Below are 15,823 nucleotides of genomic sequence, written 5' to 3' on the forward strand. Positions count from 1 at the left end.
AAAATCACGATATGAATATTACTTTATTAACCCTATGTAGTAAGGTAGATGTAATATATTGTATTAATGTATAGTAGGCCTATAGTCTTTTTTTATATGAAAAGTATGATCTGTTTTAAATAATATTTAGTGTATAAGTTTTAAATTATTATTTTTTTTTTCTTGGCAAATTGTGTACGATAGTTAACCATTTAAGTCTAACGTGTTGCTAAATATAACTGTATACATTAAAGTAGGCTTAGAACTAATATAAAAAGATAAAATGACAACAAATTGATTCTTACTATAGATGCATAACTTTCGTAGTCCTCTCCATCGCTATCTTCGGGGTAACCATTTTCCTTCAAATACTCCATTGGGTTACCATAGCAATATGGTAAAAGGAAGATGATCCACAGAGATAAGTAAAACCTCATGCCGCCACTATTTAATCGTACAAATTCCGAAGATCCTACAGACAATTATATAATACCGGGCTATGACAAAACTCCAAAATCTCTGAAGTATCTCAAAAATAAAATCTCCTGGTTCAAGATTGTAATTATTATCAGATCAAACGTTCGTCTTGTCCTTCTATAATAAAATCCTTTCCTTTCGTCGTTCGAATTGATTTAATACAAACTTACGGTATCCTTCTTGCATCTGGTCTAATACAGTTTAAAAAATGCCCTTGTCTAAATGTCCCTCAACATCAACAAGATTTGAACTGGTGTTATTAATTTGTAAAATCACGCTTAATTTGCTCTGTCGCAACTTATGTTTAGAAAATCACTAATGACACGATTCATCCGAGAAGTGCGACTTCCAGTGGTGGTGATTTACACGCTTCAATGAATACAAATTACGTATAATTCAAGATCATTTGTTGCAATACCGTATACTTAAATACACAATTCGCGAGGTTTCTTCAAAAACCAATGTGTAAATTCCACGTTATATCAAATATTTTTTTCAACAAGTTAATAGTCCAAACATAGTTATTTCAAAATAATATTCCTCGAAGGACCGGAGTATAAATAAAGTTGTTGATTTGACAGGAAAAATCAGAATAATGACGGCCAAATAAAATGTGACGACAGTTAACCGAACCTCCCCAAGCTAAATGACAATGGACTGCGTTTTCACAGTAGGCATTTATAAGCCAATAAGCCGTGATCGCGCAGATGGGACTACTTTACTTCTACTTGCCCTAGCCGGATTCGCACTCGTACGTAATTTGGACGTCTCGTCTCGCCAAATAATAAATCAGGCTGTTAAGCTGTTTTGGATAAAGATCAACAATGCTTTAGTTTCAGATTTGGGATTTCTTAATTGCCAGCAAAGCGGTAGTCGGTGGATATATCCGATCATTATCAACAAAGAGCCCGAATTCGGTTTATTTAAGTTAAGGTTAAGTTTTTCAGTTTGGCTGCAATTGCCGTAAATTCCAGTTAACGTTTTATAGCGTGCCAAATAATAACTATTATAGTTTATACACAAAATGTGACGCCTTATATATTCAAAATGTACACGAATAATACTGAAAGGATGGCACATGTTGAATAGTTTAATCAGTTAATATTCATTATCAAGATTATTAAATGATTACTAAATATTATGATAATTAATATAGGGCCAAAAGATCTATAATACTGTCATAGAAACAAATACATTATGATATTGAATATCTATACCCAATCACTGTCAATGATCGTAGGTTTAGTTTTTATGATTAAGAGTGTAGGCTTAGGCTACTAAAAACAACATTTTGAGCGTGTGGAAAATAGTTTTTCAAGCTCTAAAAAAAGTATTCTATAAAGTTGAATTATTGTGGTAGATTAGATGGCGCTATAACGACAGTTAAGCTAAACTAATTTAGTATGTTGAATTCCCAAAATAAAAAATACTATTGCTGCATATTGGTAAACTAATAAAAACTGAATTCGTTACCAGTAATACAGTAAGTCATTGAAAGTAGTACTATAGCCTACGCATTAAAAGCACAACATGTCAACATTAATTTGCAATATTATAATGTCATAAATACAGTTTACAAATAGGATTCATATACGAAATGACAAAGTACTAACATTAATATATTTATGAATCCGTGATAACAAATGTCGGGGTGCCAAGGCTGTATCAGGCCTACAGTTACACTACTGTACTATTATAGTATTGACGTCTTCCATGACGAGCGACAACCAGACTAGATCCTATTAGTAAAACGCCGCGGGTTCGGTGTTCTTTTCTCGCAATGAAAATCATTTCGTTGATTTCTATGAAGAATATAGCTATTGCAGTAGATTGTGTACAATTACAATAAGAAATCGCCCAATTGCAGATACTTTTCTATTAGGTTATGAAAACACTTTGTAATGTGTAAATACAACATATAATGGAATTGGCAATGACGGCAGGAGCTTAGACTGTTTGAAAGAGGATAAAATCAAGTGAAGGAGATGATTGCAGACAGCTTGGCCCCAATACCTGGTTTGTCAACCAAACACTCCAATTTGACACCTAACAATTATTATTAATCCACTTGAGGACAATTGAAGCTTTTTACTTTGCCTAAAAGCTCTATTATTTGACTCAGTGATTTGTTTGCTCAAATAGTTACCAATTATTTGCACATAAAAGAGGTTACTCGCTCAATTTGGTTTTTACTATGGTGCAGTCAATCAAAGTATATAAAAGACAAGTCAAAACGATTACAATTTCAGTAAAGAAAGGTCTTCGACATACCTCTGGAAAAAAAAGGATTTTGTTTATCCGATCGACTGACGGTGAGTGACCGAACCGACCGACCAATACGCTGTCTGGTACCTTCTTGTACTGTTAACGCCCTATTTATGGCGTTATAACGTCGTATTATTATAAAATAACTGTTTTCTTTGGCGGAAATCAGCCACCGTAGTACAGAGTAGTATCATTACCACCTTATCTCCACCTATAGAGTTGTTCTGTGTTCAGTGTGGTACACTATAAAGGATATCAAACTTTATGTGATAAAAAAATGTTCCAATATGGACACCTTGACGTCATTATAACTTACCTTAGTTGAGCACATACAACTTTGTTTAACTAGTTGGATAGTGTAGACAGAGCTTTACATAAAATATACCCATGTTGGTAACCTATCGGAGTTTTACCGGCGGTACATTAATGACTGAGCTTAGGTCTACTGTAGTACGTGTGAACACAACTATTAATTGATGACTTGAAGTATGTGGTTTCTGTGAAAGTGGGATATTTTTAGAACATTTCTTAAAAATGAACATAATCATGTCCAAATAATAACCTCTGCCACCAGACATAACGAAGGACTCGTTATCTGATAAGTAATGCTAATTAAGTTTTCACACAAACTAATGAGACCAGGTGGTCCATAATAATTAGTTATACATCTGAAATAAGGCCTATAGCATGTTGCTGATCATCAATGCTTTAAAGACAGTGTTAGATAACACTCAGATAGCTCTGATGTTGGGGCTATATTGACACCCAATCGTCGTATGCACATAACAAGGGTATTGTCTTCTTCCTAAAGTAGGCATAAGATTAAGATAAACTAAAAAAATATTTGAATGGATTTAATCATTTCAACAAAAACAATAAAATGCACGAGCATAATGTCCTGTCTACACTCTCGAACTTTATATGACATAAAAAAAAGGTGATGATGTCATATCGATACCAATTAATATACGAACATTAATAAAATACTATTAATTAAATATTAACTATGCATTTCTTATTTGTTTTTCATTATGTTCGTTTGGCACACATTGTGATACAACATGACGCAGTAGGCATGTTACTTGCTCATATTATTTCAGGTGAATTCTGTCAAAGTCATCGTTACTAATACTATACACGTGGTAATTTTGTAATAAATGTAATTGAGAATTAGACAGTAAAAGGATAAACTCTGTCCCAAGGACAAGACTAATGTTTTACATTTTCTTTCACACGCTTTGAATGATCTTCCCATCCTTTAACGTTAGTCAAAACATGTTAACGTAATTTCACTCGAGTCTGTAAGGTGTTTCCCGGTGTGCTTATTGAGAACGTTGAGAACGGAGCGCTGAAAGGATGCTAGTTACCAAAGTAACAACGCAATCGATATCAAACGCAACCAATATGATTAAACCCGTGGGCGACTTTGCGATGGGGCGACTTTGCGTTAGGGCGACTTTGCAATGGGGCGAATTTGCGATGGGGCGACTTTGTAATGGGGCGACTTTGCGATGGGGCGACTGTGCCGGGGCGACTTTGTTTTGGGGCGACTTTGCGATGGGGCGACTTTGTATTGGGCGACTTTGTATGGGGCGACTTTGCGATGGGGCGACTTGACTGGATCCCCGCTGAAAGATAAGGCTTCAATTTTGGCTACTTGTGATTAATATTTGTTATTCAGCTAATTTTGTATCTTTGTTTACCGTGAGTTACATTTTTCTCAAGATATTGAGATGTGGGTCCATAATTTCACTTATGCTACACTATACATACAGTATTAAATAACAAAATTCAGCACTATGTAACGTATAGCCTATGTGCTGCATGTCATAGGATGGCATGCATAAACTTTATGCCCACAGCGTACCTGCATGTTGCGTAAAAAAATTAAATGTCGAGAAAATTATCTTTTATCACAATGATCACCTGTAATTTGTCAAAGTGGGTCTAGTTATTGAAAGATATTTCACTGGCTTTATTACTTTGGGAAATCAATTAATTGAATTATATTCTATTCGATGACGAAATGAAGATTGGAATCGTAATACCAAAAAAAAGCAATTTCCAATCTTTTAATCTACAAAACAAAAATCAAATTCTACAATTATATTATTAACATCATAGTATTTATTTTACAGAAGCTCTCATGGGAAAACCCAACACGGACGCCACGCGGTTGGTGGCACAATGACAAACGTAAACACCTGCGCAGTGCGTCTAGACGCAATGATCTTTATCAATATATAATAATTGACCGAATGTACATTTGTTTCACTTTATATGGTTGATTTCAGAGCGAATTCGGTTTTAATTTCTGCCCTAAGCTAAGAATTATGTACATTTGTTGTTTCATCAATTTTGCCAGGTCTCTAGGTCTGGCTTGACTGTAGCATCTGTTCTGGACGCAGACCGATGTCTCCCTACATTGATTACTCTAACGGTTTTTAAGAGCCCCGTGACATTTTCACCGAATAACCAACTAATAATATTACGATGAAACCGAAAGAAGGACATTTTGTCATTTTCACCGCATTCGAATACCGTATATTAAAAGAAGGAAAAACAGTGAATTCAATCCAACTATGCGGAGTCGCGTTTACGAGCCAACATGAAACGATTCACTTGTTTTATCGCAAACATTCTCCCCACCGTACCCCTCCATCTCCATCCATACCATCCGAGTCTATCAGATAGATAGCTTTTTGGAAACTGGGAAAATGGCAGTCTAAAAATGTTTTCGGTTCTCTATTCCAACTTCCCAGATCTTCTCCATGCATCATCATGACGTTTGATAAGTATTCGAACAGGTAAACTTACCTGTATATTTTCACTGTTGATTTTCAGCCGGGAAACGCCATAACAATTGTAAGTGTAGGCCTAATGGCACCTCAGCAATAATTTGAATCATTAAAGCTCGGGGTCCTTGTCCTGCCTTCAAATTGTTATAGGCCCTCTTTCGGGATCGTGTAGGAATAATGATTGCAAAAATAGAAGTTTAAAATCTTACCTTTTCCAAAGTGTTTGACTGTTAATCAACCTAATACGAGACGTAATTTTCTGGATTTTTTTTACGGTCAACAATGGTATCAGAATACCTCATACCGGTGTCGTAATATAAATGCATTGATATGTAAATGAACAATTGTATTTTTTTATTCAGCATAGTCGACTGTAATGCAACTTCGCAATTCTGAACATTTTAGAATGCGATCCTTTTTTAATGACCTCTTTCCATTTTAAAGGATTAGTCGGTTTCATATTATATATTTACACTGATTCTTTATAGTATTATTATATTACGTTCATAAAAAAGCACTGGTCTAACCACTTGTTAAAATAAAGCCCATGTGAGTCAAAAAAGAATATTTTCTGGTCAAGAGGGGCACAGAAGCATTAATGCCTTAAGTTTAGTATAATAGGTAGGTAGAATAACAACATTTCATAGCAGTTATAACTGTAATATACAGGCGTTTTGACATCGTTCTTTTCTAGGATTTACAGTCCAAAATAATAATAGACCTAATAATAATAAAAGGATACCCTATTGTAGCCTTGATGATTTTTCTCTGGCGCCGGAAAAATGTAGGATAACACGGGTTAATTTTGAAACGTGACTTTGATTGAAAATCTTAGAAATCGAACAAGGTGTTATCTCCTAGAAAATGACAATGAAAACAATAAGTAAGATGAGGTGTATTTCATTTACTCAGCTGGATCCATTTAGACAATGCACACCAGACGATGATTTTAATTTGATTTTTTTTAATCTATGTATTTTAACGGTACGGTACCTTGTCAATCATTTGCTGTGAAATTAAATTTATCGTTATCAAATGCCTGTAATCAGCAGCAAATTTGGATATCACCGTCCTAATTTATTAGGTCTATTAAAATAAAACTGTTTGGGTTTTCGATTTATTTGCTTGTTGTTTAGTTTATAAAAGCAAGAGATATAGCTATACATTAGTTATTTCATTTTTAGGTCTATAATTAGATTTATTTATTTATTTATTTTATTTTATAGACATTATCTATGTCTTTAGATAATATGCTTTAGCCTACTGTAGCTACCCCACATAAACCTTAGATTACTCCCTTCAATATTAAAGTTTTAGCTCTAAGTTCGAGAACATTGTAATTCACAATTACATGAAGAAGGTAGAATGTGTGACATTATGGTTGAAACCATTGATAGGGTTATTCTTCAACTATTAACTTTTACTTGGTCAATCAACAACAAGAAATCTGTTGTATAAAATACATACAATATCAAGTAGCGTCATTTTTCCCGAGGGCCACTTGACTTGTTAACACCATGTAACCTATACGCAACCCACACTTGTTAGAAGCCGGAGGTGAAATACCATCAAGTCACAGCATCAGGCCTACATATTGAGGTAGTTAATACCACAGAATAAGGTCAAGTGCAATTATCTATAACACAATTTCTGTCCCGTTAAAAACTATACGGTGTGAACTTTTAAAACAATTTATTAAAAGGACTAAACAAGCCAAGCCAAGCTAAGGATTTTTATAAAGAGGGAGAAACTGAAGAATATATAGATTTTGTCCTGCTGACTATGTACAATTTTCAAAAATAATTTTCTAATAGTACATGAAAACTATGAAATATGGTTGAAATAATGCAACAGAATTTATTTCACCACAACGCATTTTTATAAGGTACCTATTATTACGTACATATTAAAAGTCTAGACAAATCCAGGTAGGGAAATAGGATTTTTGAAATATAATGGCCGCCAAAGGCAAAAATGCCAAAAAAGGGACAAAAAGACAAAAATGAAAGATCTAATTCCACTTTATAACCATTTTGACAATGATTTATATATTTTTTTACAGTTTCGAAGATCTGAACACATTATTGTAAGCGTTGTTAATTAGAAAATGGCCGCAAAACAAATGTTTAAGTATCTAGATTTCCCTGATGTTATAATATATTATTATAATATGTAATGATGAGGGCGACAAACAAATAGACAAACATACAACGATCAGATGAAGGCACCCTTGTACAATTTAAGAGGTCATGATATTAATTTAGAGAAATTAAAAGATGCCGAACACTTTTTAGATATGTATGTAAACATTACTACGGGTTCAACAATGATATCAATGACACGGAAATTAACGCTTGTCGGCTTTTTCACTACTACGGTACCTTTACAAAATGATGATTTAATATTATATAGTGATAGTGAATTAATGTTACACTCAACATAGGGTTTGTTTAAAAAAATACCAAAATACACGAATTATTATTGAATTAACAATTCCATGTTCACATTTCTGAGATTCATTCTGCTAAACATGTTTTTTTGTTACCACTTCCGAATGGCCTCCCGAACAAATATAATCTAAACAAACATAGGACACATATTATTACTACAGTATAGTAGGCCTGCATTGAATTAATATTATGAGGATACTTTCGTGATCCAACAAAGTGCCAATTCACATGTGGTTGGCCAGAGTTAAAACATAAATTGTCCCTCTCCATCCTTTCCACTCATAACATTGCTCCATCATGAAAAAGTGTTTTTTTTTTGTATAGTGATGTCTCCTGAACAAGGGTGTCACAAGGCAAATCTATAATAATATACACCGTAGCATTGGTCTTACGTTTCCTTAAAGATGTATTGTCCCCCAAAATCATGAAAAATAAAGATTTTTAAAATCGGACTTTGAATAGGCCATTTTGCAGTTTTAATGAAGTTGTTCACTTCCATAAGATAAACGGGGGAAAACAATTATTTGACCTATAAAAAGACAAAATAAACAGTTAAATTACCCCAAAACTCATTGTCTTCCAGACAATTTGACCATTTTTTGCTTTAAATTACATTTTTCTCAGGTAAATAAATTTTTTTCAGACCCAATTTTTTGTGAGAGTGAATAACTATTATGTGACATTAAAATGACATAAAATGACAAGTATTTTTAAATAAATTAGAAATAGTTTCATTTAAAAATGAAACTATTTCTAAATTATACAAGCCTGATTTATTTTAAAGGTTTTTGACGGAGACCTAATCATTTTCAAAATGTAAATAATTGAAAGCGAGCGAAGGCAGAGGAGAATGACAAAAAGGAAAGGGGATAATAGGAAAGGAAGGAAAATTTGAAAAGGGCGCAGAGTAGCATGGTAAAGGGAGAATGAGAAAAGTAGGAGAATGGAAAAATGGAGGGGAAAAGAAAGGAGAAGAGAATGGAAAATGGAATAGAATGGAACATTAAGAGTATAATGGGAAGGAGAGCAAACGAAAGTGAAGAAGAATAAGAAGGGCAAAACGGTAGAATGGGAAGAAAATGAAAAGGAAGTGTAACGTCATGGAATAAAACTGAAACGAGAGGAATGAAAGAAAGAAGAACAAGAAACAAGGAATGAGGGAAATGTAGGAGAATGGAAAGACAATTGGTAAGAAGGTAATGAGAAATAGAGAAGGGGAAGAAGAATATAATGGGAAGAGAACGGGAAAGAAAGAAATGGAAAACTGAGTAGAATGGGAAGAAGATCTAGAGTGAATGGAAACAATGTTGGAGAATTGGAAAGGCAGTACAATGGACAGAGAATGAGAATTAAGGAGATGAATTGGAAGTGAATAAGAATAAAAATGGCGGAGAATAGGAAGTGTAGAAAAATGTGAAGGAAAGAATATAGTGATGGGTTGAGAAGAAAAAGAATGAAATTGGAAAGGGAGTTGAACCGGAATGGAGAACTTAAGATGAATGGACACATTGGAGAAAGTTGAGAACAACGAATTATAAAGTTGAACGTGAAGAAGTAGAGATTGGGAACGGGTATGTAATAATAATGGGAGTGTAATACAAAGGAGAGGAGAAAGGGTAAAGGAGAAGATCATTTGGTAGGAGAATTGTAGGGGAAATGGTATGAAAAGGCAAGTATAATTAGGCGACGAGAAAGAGAATAGAAAGGGAATACAACGCTGCCAATATAATTTTACCAGCTCACTGCATAACGTACAAATGATAATAAATGCAAAAATTCATGAGAAATACCAAAACTATTTTTCTAAATAAATGTGAAAACATTCAAGGTAGCGTGGCCGAGCGGTCTAAGGCGCTGGTTTTAGGCACCATTAATTTCGATAGCGTGGGTTAGAATGCCACCGCTACCAATATTCTTTTACTGGCTCATTACATAACGTACAAATGATATATTGTTATATTTCATGAGAAAACCCGAAACCATAATTAAAAGAATATTCACGGTAGCGTGGCCGAGCGGTCTAAGGCGCTGGTTTTAGGCATCAGTCATTTCGATGGCGTGGGTTCGAATCCCACCGCTGCCAGTATTTTTGTTACCGACTCCCTACATAACGTACAAATGATATAATTTAAAAACTCATGAGAAATACAGAAACCATTTTTCTAAATCAATGTGACAACATTCAAGGTGGCGTAGCCGAGCGATCTAAGGCGCTTGTTTAAGGCACCAGTCATTTCGATGGCGTGGGTTCGAATCCCACCGCTGACAGTATTTTTTTACCGACTCCCTACATAACGTACAAATGATATATTGTAAAATTTCATGAGAAAAACCGAAACCATAATTAAACGATCATTCACGGTAGCGTGGCCGAGCGGTCTAAGGCGCTGGTTTAAGGCACCAGTCATTTCGATGGCGTGGGTTCGAATCCCACCGCTGCCAGTATTTTTGTTACCGACTCCCTACATAACGTACAAATGATATAATGTAAAAATTCATGAGAAATACCAAAACCATTTTTTGTTCTAAATAAATGTGAATACATTGAAGGTAGCGTAGCCGAGCGGTCTAAGGCGCTTGTCTAAGGCACCAGTAATTTCGATGGCGTGGGTTCGAATCCCACCGCTGCCAGTATAATTTTACCAGCTCGCTACATAACGTACAAATGATATAATGTAACAATTCATGAGAAATACCGAAACCATTTTTTCTAAATAAATGTGAAAACATTCAAGGTAGCGTGGCCGAGCGGTCTAAGGCGCTGGTTTCAGGCACCAGTCATTTCGATGGCGTGGGTTCGAATCCCACCGCTGCCAATATACTTTTACTAGCTCACTACATAACGTACAAATGATGTAATGTAACAATTCATGAGAAATACCGAAACCATTTTTTGTAAATAAATGTGAAAACATTCAAGGTAGTGTGGCCGAACGGTCTAAGGCTCTGGTTTTAGGCACCAGTCATTTCGATGGCGTGGGTTCGAATCCCACCGCTGCCAGTATTTTTTACCGACTCCCTACATAACGCACAATTGATATAATGTAAAATGTCATGAGAAATACCGAAACCATAATTAAACGATCATTCACGGTAGCGTGGCCGAGCGGTCTACCCTAAGGCGCTGGTTTAAGGCATCAGTCATTTCGATGGCGTGGGTTCGAATCCCACCGCTGCCAGTATTTTTGTTACCGACTCCCTACATAACGTACAAATGATATAATGTAAAAATTCATGAGAAATACCAAACCATTTTTTTTCTAAATAAATGTGAATACATTGAAGGTAGCGTAGCCGAGCGGTCTAAGGCGCTTGTCTAAGGCACCAGTAATTTCGATGGCGTGGGTTCGAATCCCACCGCTGCCAGTATAATTTTACCAGCTCGCTACATAACGTACAAATGATATAATGTAACAATTCATGAGAAATACCGAAACCATTTTTTCTAAATAAATGTGAAAACATTCAAGGTAGCGTGGCCGAGCGGTCTAAGGCGCTGGTTTTAGGCACCAGTCATTTCGATGGCGTGGGTTCGAATCCCACCGCTGCCAATATAATTTTACTAGCTCACTACATAACGTACAAATGATGTAATGTAACAATTCATGAGAAATACCGAAACCATTTTTTCTAAATAAATGTGACAACATTCAAGGTAGCGTGGCCGAGCGGTCTAAGGCGCTGGTTTAGGCACCAGTCATTTCGATGGCGTAGGTTCGAATCCCACCGCTGGCAGTATCTTTTTACCGACTCCCTACATAACGCACAATTGATAAAATGTAAAATTTCTTGAGAAAAACCGAAACCATAATTAAACGAACATTCACGGTAGCGTGGCCGAGCGGTCTAAGGCGCTGGTTTAAGGCACCAGTCATTTCGATGGCGTGGGTTCCAATCCCACCGCTGCCAATATAATTTTACCAGCTCACTATATAACGTACAAATGATATAATGTAAAAATTCATGAGAAATACCGAAACCATTTTTTCTAAATAAATGTGGAAAAATTCAAGGTAGCGTGGCCGAGCGGTCTTAGGCGCTGGTTTAAGGCTCCAGTCATTTCAATGGCGTGGGTTCGAATCCCACCGCCGCCAGTATCTTTTTACCGACTCCCTACATAACGCACAATTGATATAATGTAAAATTTCTTGAGAAAAACCGAAACCATAATTAAACGAACATTCACGGTAGCGTGGCCGAGCGGTCTAAGGCGCTGGTTTAAGGCACCAGTCATTTCGATGGCGTGGGGTCGAATCCCACCGCTGCCAATATAATTTTACAAGCTCTCTACATAACGTACAAATGATATAATATAACAATTCATGAGAAATACCGAAACCATTTTTTTCTAAATAAATATGAAAACATTCACGGTAGCGTGGCCGAGCGGTCTAAGGCGCTGGTTTAAGGCACCAGTCATTTCGATGGCGTGGGTTCGAATCCCACCGCTGCCAATATAATTTTACCAGCTCTCTACATAACGTACAAATGATGAGAAGTACCGAAACCATTTTTTCTAAATAAATGTGAAAACATTCAAGGTAGCATGGCCGAGCGTTCTAAGGTGCGGGTTTTAGGCACCAGTCATTGCGATGGCATGGGTTTGAATCCCACCGCTGCCAATATTCTTTTACCGGCTCATTACATAACGTACAAATGATATATTGTAACATTTCATGAGAAAAGCCGAAACCATAATTAAAAAAACATTCACGGTAGCGTGGACGAGCGGTCTAAGGCGCTGGTTTAAGGAACCAGTCATTTCGATGGCGTGTGTTCGAATCCCACCGCTGCCAATATTCTTTTACCGTCTCATTACATAACGTACAAATGATATATTGTAAAATTTCATGAGAAAAGCCGAAACCATAATTAAACAAACTTTCACGGTAGCGTGGACGAGCGGTCTCAGGCGCTGGTTTAAGGAACCAGTCATTTCGATGGAGTGGGTTCGAATCCCACTGCTGCCAACCTAATTTTACCAGCTCACTACATAACGTACAAATGATATAATGTAAAAATTCATGAGAAATACCGAAACCATTTTTTCTAAATAAATGTGAAAACATTCAAGGTAGCGTGGCCGAGCGGTCTAAGGCGCTGGTTTTAGGCACCAGTCATTTTGATGGCGTGGGTTCGAATCCCACCGCTGCCAGTATATTTTTACCGACTTCCTACAAAACGCACAATTGATAAAATGTAAGATTTCATGAAAAAACCGAAACCATAATTAAACGAACATTCACGGTAGCGTGGCCGAGTGGTCTAAGGCGCTGGTTTAAGGCACCAGTCATTTCGATGGCGTGGGTTCGAATCCCACCGCTGCCAATATAATTTTACCAGCTCACTACATAACGTACAAATGATATAATGTAACAATTCATGAGAAATACCCAAACCAGTTTTTCTAAATAAATGTGGAAACATTCAAGGTAGCGTGGCCGAGCGGTCTAAGGCGCTGGTTTTAGGCACCAGTCATTTCGATGGCGTGGGTTCGAATCCCTCCGCTGCCAGTATTTTTTTACCGACTCCCTACATAACGCACAATTGATATAATGTAAAAATTCATGTGAAATACCAAAACCATTTTTTTTCTAAATAAATGTAAATACATTGAAGGTAGCGTGGCCGAGCGGTCTAAGGCGCTGGTTTAAGGAACCTGTCACTTCGATGGCGTGGGTTCGAATCCCACCGCTGGCAGTATTTTTTGTACTGACTCCATACATAACGTACAAATGATATTTAAAAATTCATGAGAAATACCGAAACCATTTTTCTAAATCAATGTGACAACATTCAAAGAAGCGTGGCCGAGCGGTCTAAGGCGCTGGTTTTAGGCACCAGTCATTTCGATGGCGTGGGTTCGAATCCCACCGCTGCCAGTATTTTTGTTACCGACTCCCTACATAACGCACAATTGATATAATGTAAAAATTCATGTGAAATACCAAAACCATTTTTTTTCTAAATAAATGTAAATACATTGAAGGTAGCGTGGCCGAGCGGTCTAAGGCGCTGGTTTAAGGAACCTGTCACTTCGATGGCGTGGGTTCGAATCCCACCGCTGGCAGTATTTTTTGTACTGACTCCATACATAACGTACAAATGATATTTAAAAATTCATGAGAAATACCGAAACCATTTTTCTAAATCAATGTGACAACATTCAAGGAAGCGTGGCCGAGCGGTCTAAGGCGCTGGTTTTAGGCACCAGTCATTTCGATGGCGTGGGTTTGAATCCCACCGCTGCCAGTATTTTTTTACCGACTCCCTACATAACGTACAAATCATATATTGTAAAATTTCATGAGAAAAACCGAAACCATTATCAAACGATCATTCACGGTAGCGTAGCCGAGCGGTCTAAGGCGCGGGTTTAAGGCACCAGTCATTTCGATGGCGTGGGTTCGAATCCCACCGCTGCCAGTATTTTTTTACCGACTCCCTACATAACGTACAAATGATATATTGTAAAATTTCATGAGAAAAACCGAAACCATTATTAAACGATCATTCACGGTAGCGTGGCCGAGCGGTCTAAGGCGCTGGTTTAAGGCACCAGTCATTTCGATGGCGTGGGTTCGAATCCCACCGCTGCCAGTATTTTTGTTACCGACTCCCTACATAACGTACAAATGATATAATGTAAAAATTCATGAGAAATACCAAAACCATTTTTTTTTCTAAATAAATATGAATACATTGAAGGTAGCGTAGCCGAGCGGTCTAAGGCGCTTGTCCAGGGCACTAGTAATTTCGATGGCGTGGGTTCGAATCCCACCGCTGCCAGTATAATTTTACCAGCTTGCTACATAACGTACAAATGATATAATGTAACAATTCATGAGAAATACCGAAACCATTTTTTCTAAATAATTAAATGTGAAAACATTCAAGGTAGCGTGGCCGAGCGGTCTAAGGCGCTGGTTTTAGGCACCAGTCATTTCGATGGCATGGGTTCGAATCCCACCGCTGCCAATATACTTTTACTAGCTCACTACATAACGTACAAATGATGTAATGTAACAATTCATGAGAAATACCGAAACCATTTTTTGTAAATAAATGTGAAAACATTCAAGGTTGCGTGGCCGAGCGGTCTAAGGCTCTGGTTTTAGGCACCAGTCATTTCGATGGCGTGGGTTCGAATCCCACCGCTGCCAGTATTTTTTTACCGACTCCCTACATAACGCACCATTGATATAATGTAAAATGTCATGAGAAATACCGAAACCATAATTAAACGCTCATTCACGGTAGCGTGGCCGAGCGGTCTAAGGCGCTGGTTTAAGGCACCAGTCATTTCGATGGCGTGGGTTCGAATCCCACCGCTGCCAGTATTTTTGTTACCGACTCCCTACATAACGTACAAATGATATAATGTAAAAATTCTTGAGAAATACCAAAACCATTTTTTTTCTAAATAAATGTGAATACATTGAAGGTAGCGTAGCCGAGCGGTCTAAGGCGCTTGTCTAAGGCACCAGTAATTTCGATGGCGTGGGTTCGAATCCCACCGCTGCCAGTATAATTTTACCAGCTCGCTACATAACGTACAAATGATATAATGTAACAATTCATGAGAAATACCGAAACCATTTTTTCTAAATAAATGTGAGAACATTCAAGGTAGCGTGGCCGAGCGGTCTAAGGCGCTGGTTTTAGGCACCAGTCATTTCGATGGCGTGGGTTCGAATCCCACCGCTGCCAATATAATTTTACTAGCTCACTACATAACGTACAAATGATGTAATGTAACAATTCATGAGAAATACCGAAACCATTTTTTCTAAATAAATGTGACAACATTCAAGGAAGCGTGGCCGAGCGGTCTAAGGCGCTGGTTTTAGGCAC

At 37.0% G+C, this 15,823-nt stretch overlaps 1 protein-coding gene and 25 non-coding genes across 26 annotated transcripts in view; 25 read left to right on the forward strand and 1 right to left on the reverse strand.

The window, feature by feature from the left end:
* LOC140043571 (adipolin-like) overlaps nucleotides 1-1,130 on the reverse strand; it is a 28,356-nt gene extending 27,226 nt beyond the window's left edge. Inside the window, exon 1 of the mRNA XM_072088091.1 lies at nucleotides 285-1,130. Coding sequence (XP_071944192.1) covers nucleotides 285-416 — 132 coding nt within the window. The 5' untranslated portion in view covers nucleotides 417-1,130. The remainder of the gene's footprint in view (nucleotides 1-284) is intronic.
* Nucleotides 1,131-9,970: 8,840 nt separating this feature from the next.
* On the forward strand, nucleotides 9,971-10,052 carry Trnal-uag (transfer RNA leucine (anticodon UAG)). Its single transcript has one exon. It is a non-coding gene; the product is annotated as a tRNA-Leu (tRNA).
* A 277-nt stretch (nucleotides 10,053-10,329) lies between these two features.
* Trnal-aag (transfer RNA leucine (anticodon AAG)) lies at nucleotides 10,330-10,411 on the forward strand. The gene has a single exon. It is a non-coding gene; the product is annotated as a tRNA-Leu (tRNA).
* Nucleotides 10,412-10,518: 107 nt separating this feature from the next.
* Trnal-aag (transfer RNA leucine (anticodon AAG)) lies at nucleotides 10,519-10,600 on the forward strand. Its single transcript has one exon. It is a non-coding gene; the product is annotated as a tRNA-Leu (tRNA).
* Nucleotides 10,601-10,703: 103 nt separating this feature from the next.
* Trnal-cag (transfer RNA leucine (anticodon CAG)) lies at nucleotides 10,704-10,785 on the forward strand. Its single transcript has one exon. It is a non-coding gene; the product is annotated as a tRNA-Leu (tRNA).
* Nucleotides 10,786-10,888: 103 nt separating this feature from the next.
* Nucleotides 10,889-10,970, forward strand: Trnal-uag (transfer RNA leucine (anticodon UAG)). The gene has a single exon. It is a non-coding gene; the product is annotated as a tRNA-Leu (tRNA).
* Nucleotides 10,971-11,061: 91 nt separating this feature from the next.
* On the forward strand, nucleotides 11,062-11,148 carry Trnal-aag (transfer RNA leucine (anticodon AAG)). Its single transcript has one exon. It is a non-coding gene; the product is annotated as a tRNA-Leu (tRNA).
* A 105-nt stretch (nucleotides 11,149-11,253) lies between these two features.
* Nucleotides 11,254-11,335, forward strand: Trnal-aag (transfer RNA leucine (anticodon AAG)). Its single transcript has one exon. It is a non-coding gene; the product is annotated as a tRNA-Leu (tRNA).
* Nucleotides 11,336-11,438: 103 nt separating this feature from the next.
* On the forward strand, nucleotides 11,439-11,520 carry Trnal-uag (transfer RNA leucine (anticodon UAG)). Its single transcript has one exon. It is a non-coding gene; the product is annotated as a tRNA-Leu (tRNA).
* A 276-nt stretch (nucleotides 11,521-11,796) lies between these two features.
* Nucleotides 11,797-11,878, forward strand: Trnal-aag (transfer RNA leucine (anticodon AAG)). The gene has a single exon. It is a non-coding gene; the product is annotated as a tRNA-Leu (tRNA).
* A 103-nt stretch (nucleotides 11,879-11,981) lies between these two features.
* Trnal-aag (transfer RNA leucine (anticodon AAG)) lies at nucleotides 11,982-12,063 on the forward strand. The gene has a single exon. It is a non-coding gene; the product is annotated as a tRNA-Leu (tRNA).
* A 92-nt stretch (nucleotides 12,064-12,155) lies between these two features.
* Nucleotides 12,156-12,237, forward strand: Trnal-aag (transfer RNA leucine (anticodon AAG)). Its single transcript has one exon. It is a non-coding gene; the product is annotated as a tRNA-Leu (tRNA).
* A 104-nt stretch (nucleotides 12,238-12,341) lies between these two features.
* On the forward strand, nucleotides 12,342-12,423 carry Trnal-aag (transfer RNA leucine (anticodon AAG)). Its single transcript has one exon. It is a non-coding gene; the product is annotated as a tRNA-Leu (tRNA).
* A 619-nt stretch (nucleotides 12,424-13,042) lies between these two features.
* Trnal-uag (transfer RNA leucine (anticodon UAG)) lies at nucleotides 13,043-13,124 on the forward strand. Its single transcript has one exon. It is a non-coding gene; the product is annotated as a tRNA-Leu (tRNA).
* A 91-nt stretch (nucleotides 13,125-13,215) lies between these two features.
* On the forward strand, nucleotides 13,216-13,297 carry Trnal-aag (transfer RNA leucine (anticodon AAG)). The gene has a single exon. It is a non-coding gene; the product is annotated as a tRNA-Leu (tRNA).
* Nucleotides 13,298-13,400: 103 nt separating this feature from the next.
* On the forward strand, nucleotides 13,401-13,482 carry Trnal-uag (transfer RNA leucine (anticodon UAG)). Its single transcript has one exon. It is a non-coding gene; the product is annotated as a tRNA-Leu (tRNA).
* A 287-nt stretch (nucleotides 13,483-13,769) lies between these two features.
* Trnal-uag (transfer RNA leucine (anticodon UAG)) lies at nucleotides 13,770-13,851 on the forward strand. The gene has a single exon. It is a non-coding gene; the product is annotated as a tRNA-Leu (tRNA).
* A 288-nt stretch (nucleotides 13,852-14,139) lies between these two features.
* Nucleotides 14,140-14,221, forward strand: Trnal-uag (transfer RNA leucine (anticodon UAG)). The gene has a single exon. It is a non-coding gene; the product is annotated as a tRNA-Leu (tRNA).
* A 92-nt stretch (nucleotides 14,222-14,313) lies between these two features.
* Trnal-aag (transfer RNA leucine (anticodon AAG)) lies at nucleotides 14,314-14,395 on the forward strand. Its single transcript has one exon. It is a non-coding gene; the product is annotated as a tRNA-Leu (tRNA).
* A 92-nt stretch (nucleotides 14,396-14,487) lies between these two features.
* Trnal-aag (transfer RNA leucine (anticodon AAG)) lies at nucleotides 14,488-14,569 on the forward strand. Its single transcript has one exon. It is a non-coding gene; the product is annotated as a tRNA-Leu (tRNA).
* A 107-nt stretch (nucleotides 14,570-14,676) lies between these two features.
* On the forward strand, nucleotides 14,677-14,758 carry Trnap-agg (transfer RNA proline (anticodon AGG)). Its single transcript has one exon. It is a non-coding gene; the product is annotated as a tRNA-Pro (tRNA).
* A 107-nt stretch (nucleotides 14,759-14,865) lies between these two features.
* Trnal-uag (transfer RNA leucine (anticodon UAG)) lies at nucleotides 14,866-14,947 on the forward strand. The gene has a single exon. It is a non-coding gene; the product is annotated as a tRNA-Leu (tRNA).
* A 103-nt stretch (nucleotides 14,948-15,050) lies between these two features.
* Trnal-uag (transfer RNA leucine (anticodon UAG)) lies at nucleotides 15,051-15,132 on the forward strand. Its single transcript has one exon. It is a non-coding gene; the product is annotated as a tRNA-Leu (tRNA).
* Nucleotides 15,133-15,224: 92 nt separating this feature from the next.
* On the forward strand, nucleotides 15,225-15,306 carry Trnal-aag (transfer RNA leucine (anticodon AAG)). Its single transcript has one exon. It is a non-coding gene; the product is annotated as a tRNA-Leu (tRNA).
* A 106-nt stretch (nucleotides 15,307-15,412) lies between these two features.
* On the forward strand, nucleotides 15,413-15,494 carry Trnal-aag (transfer RNA leucine (anticodon AAG)). Its single transcript has one exon. It is a non-coding gene; the product is annotated as a tRNA-Leu (tRNA).
* Nucleotides 15,495-15,597: 103 nt separating this feature from the next.
* Trnal-uag (transfer RNA leucine (anticodon UAG)) lies at nucleotides 15,598-15,679 on the forward strand. Its single transcript has one exon. It is a non-coding gene; the product is annotated as a tRNA-Leu (tRNA).
* The last annotated feature ends 144 nt before the right edge of the window (nucleotides 15,680-15,823 follow it).

The sequence above is a fragment of the Antedon mediterranea genome, chromosome 3, assembly GCF_964355755.1.
Source record: "Antedon mediterranea chromosome 3, ecAntMedi1.1, whole genome shotgun sequence".
Classification (NCBI taxonomy): Eukaryota; Metazoa; Echinodermata; class Crinoidea; order Comatulida; family Antedonidae; genus Antedon; species Antedon mediterranea.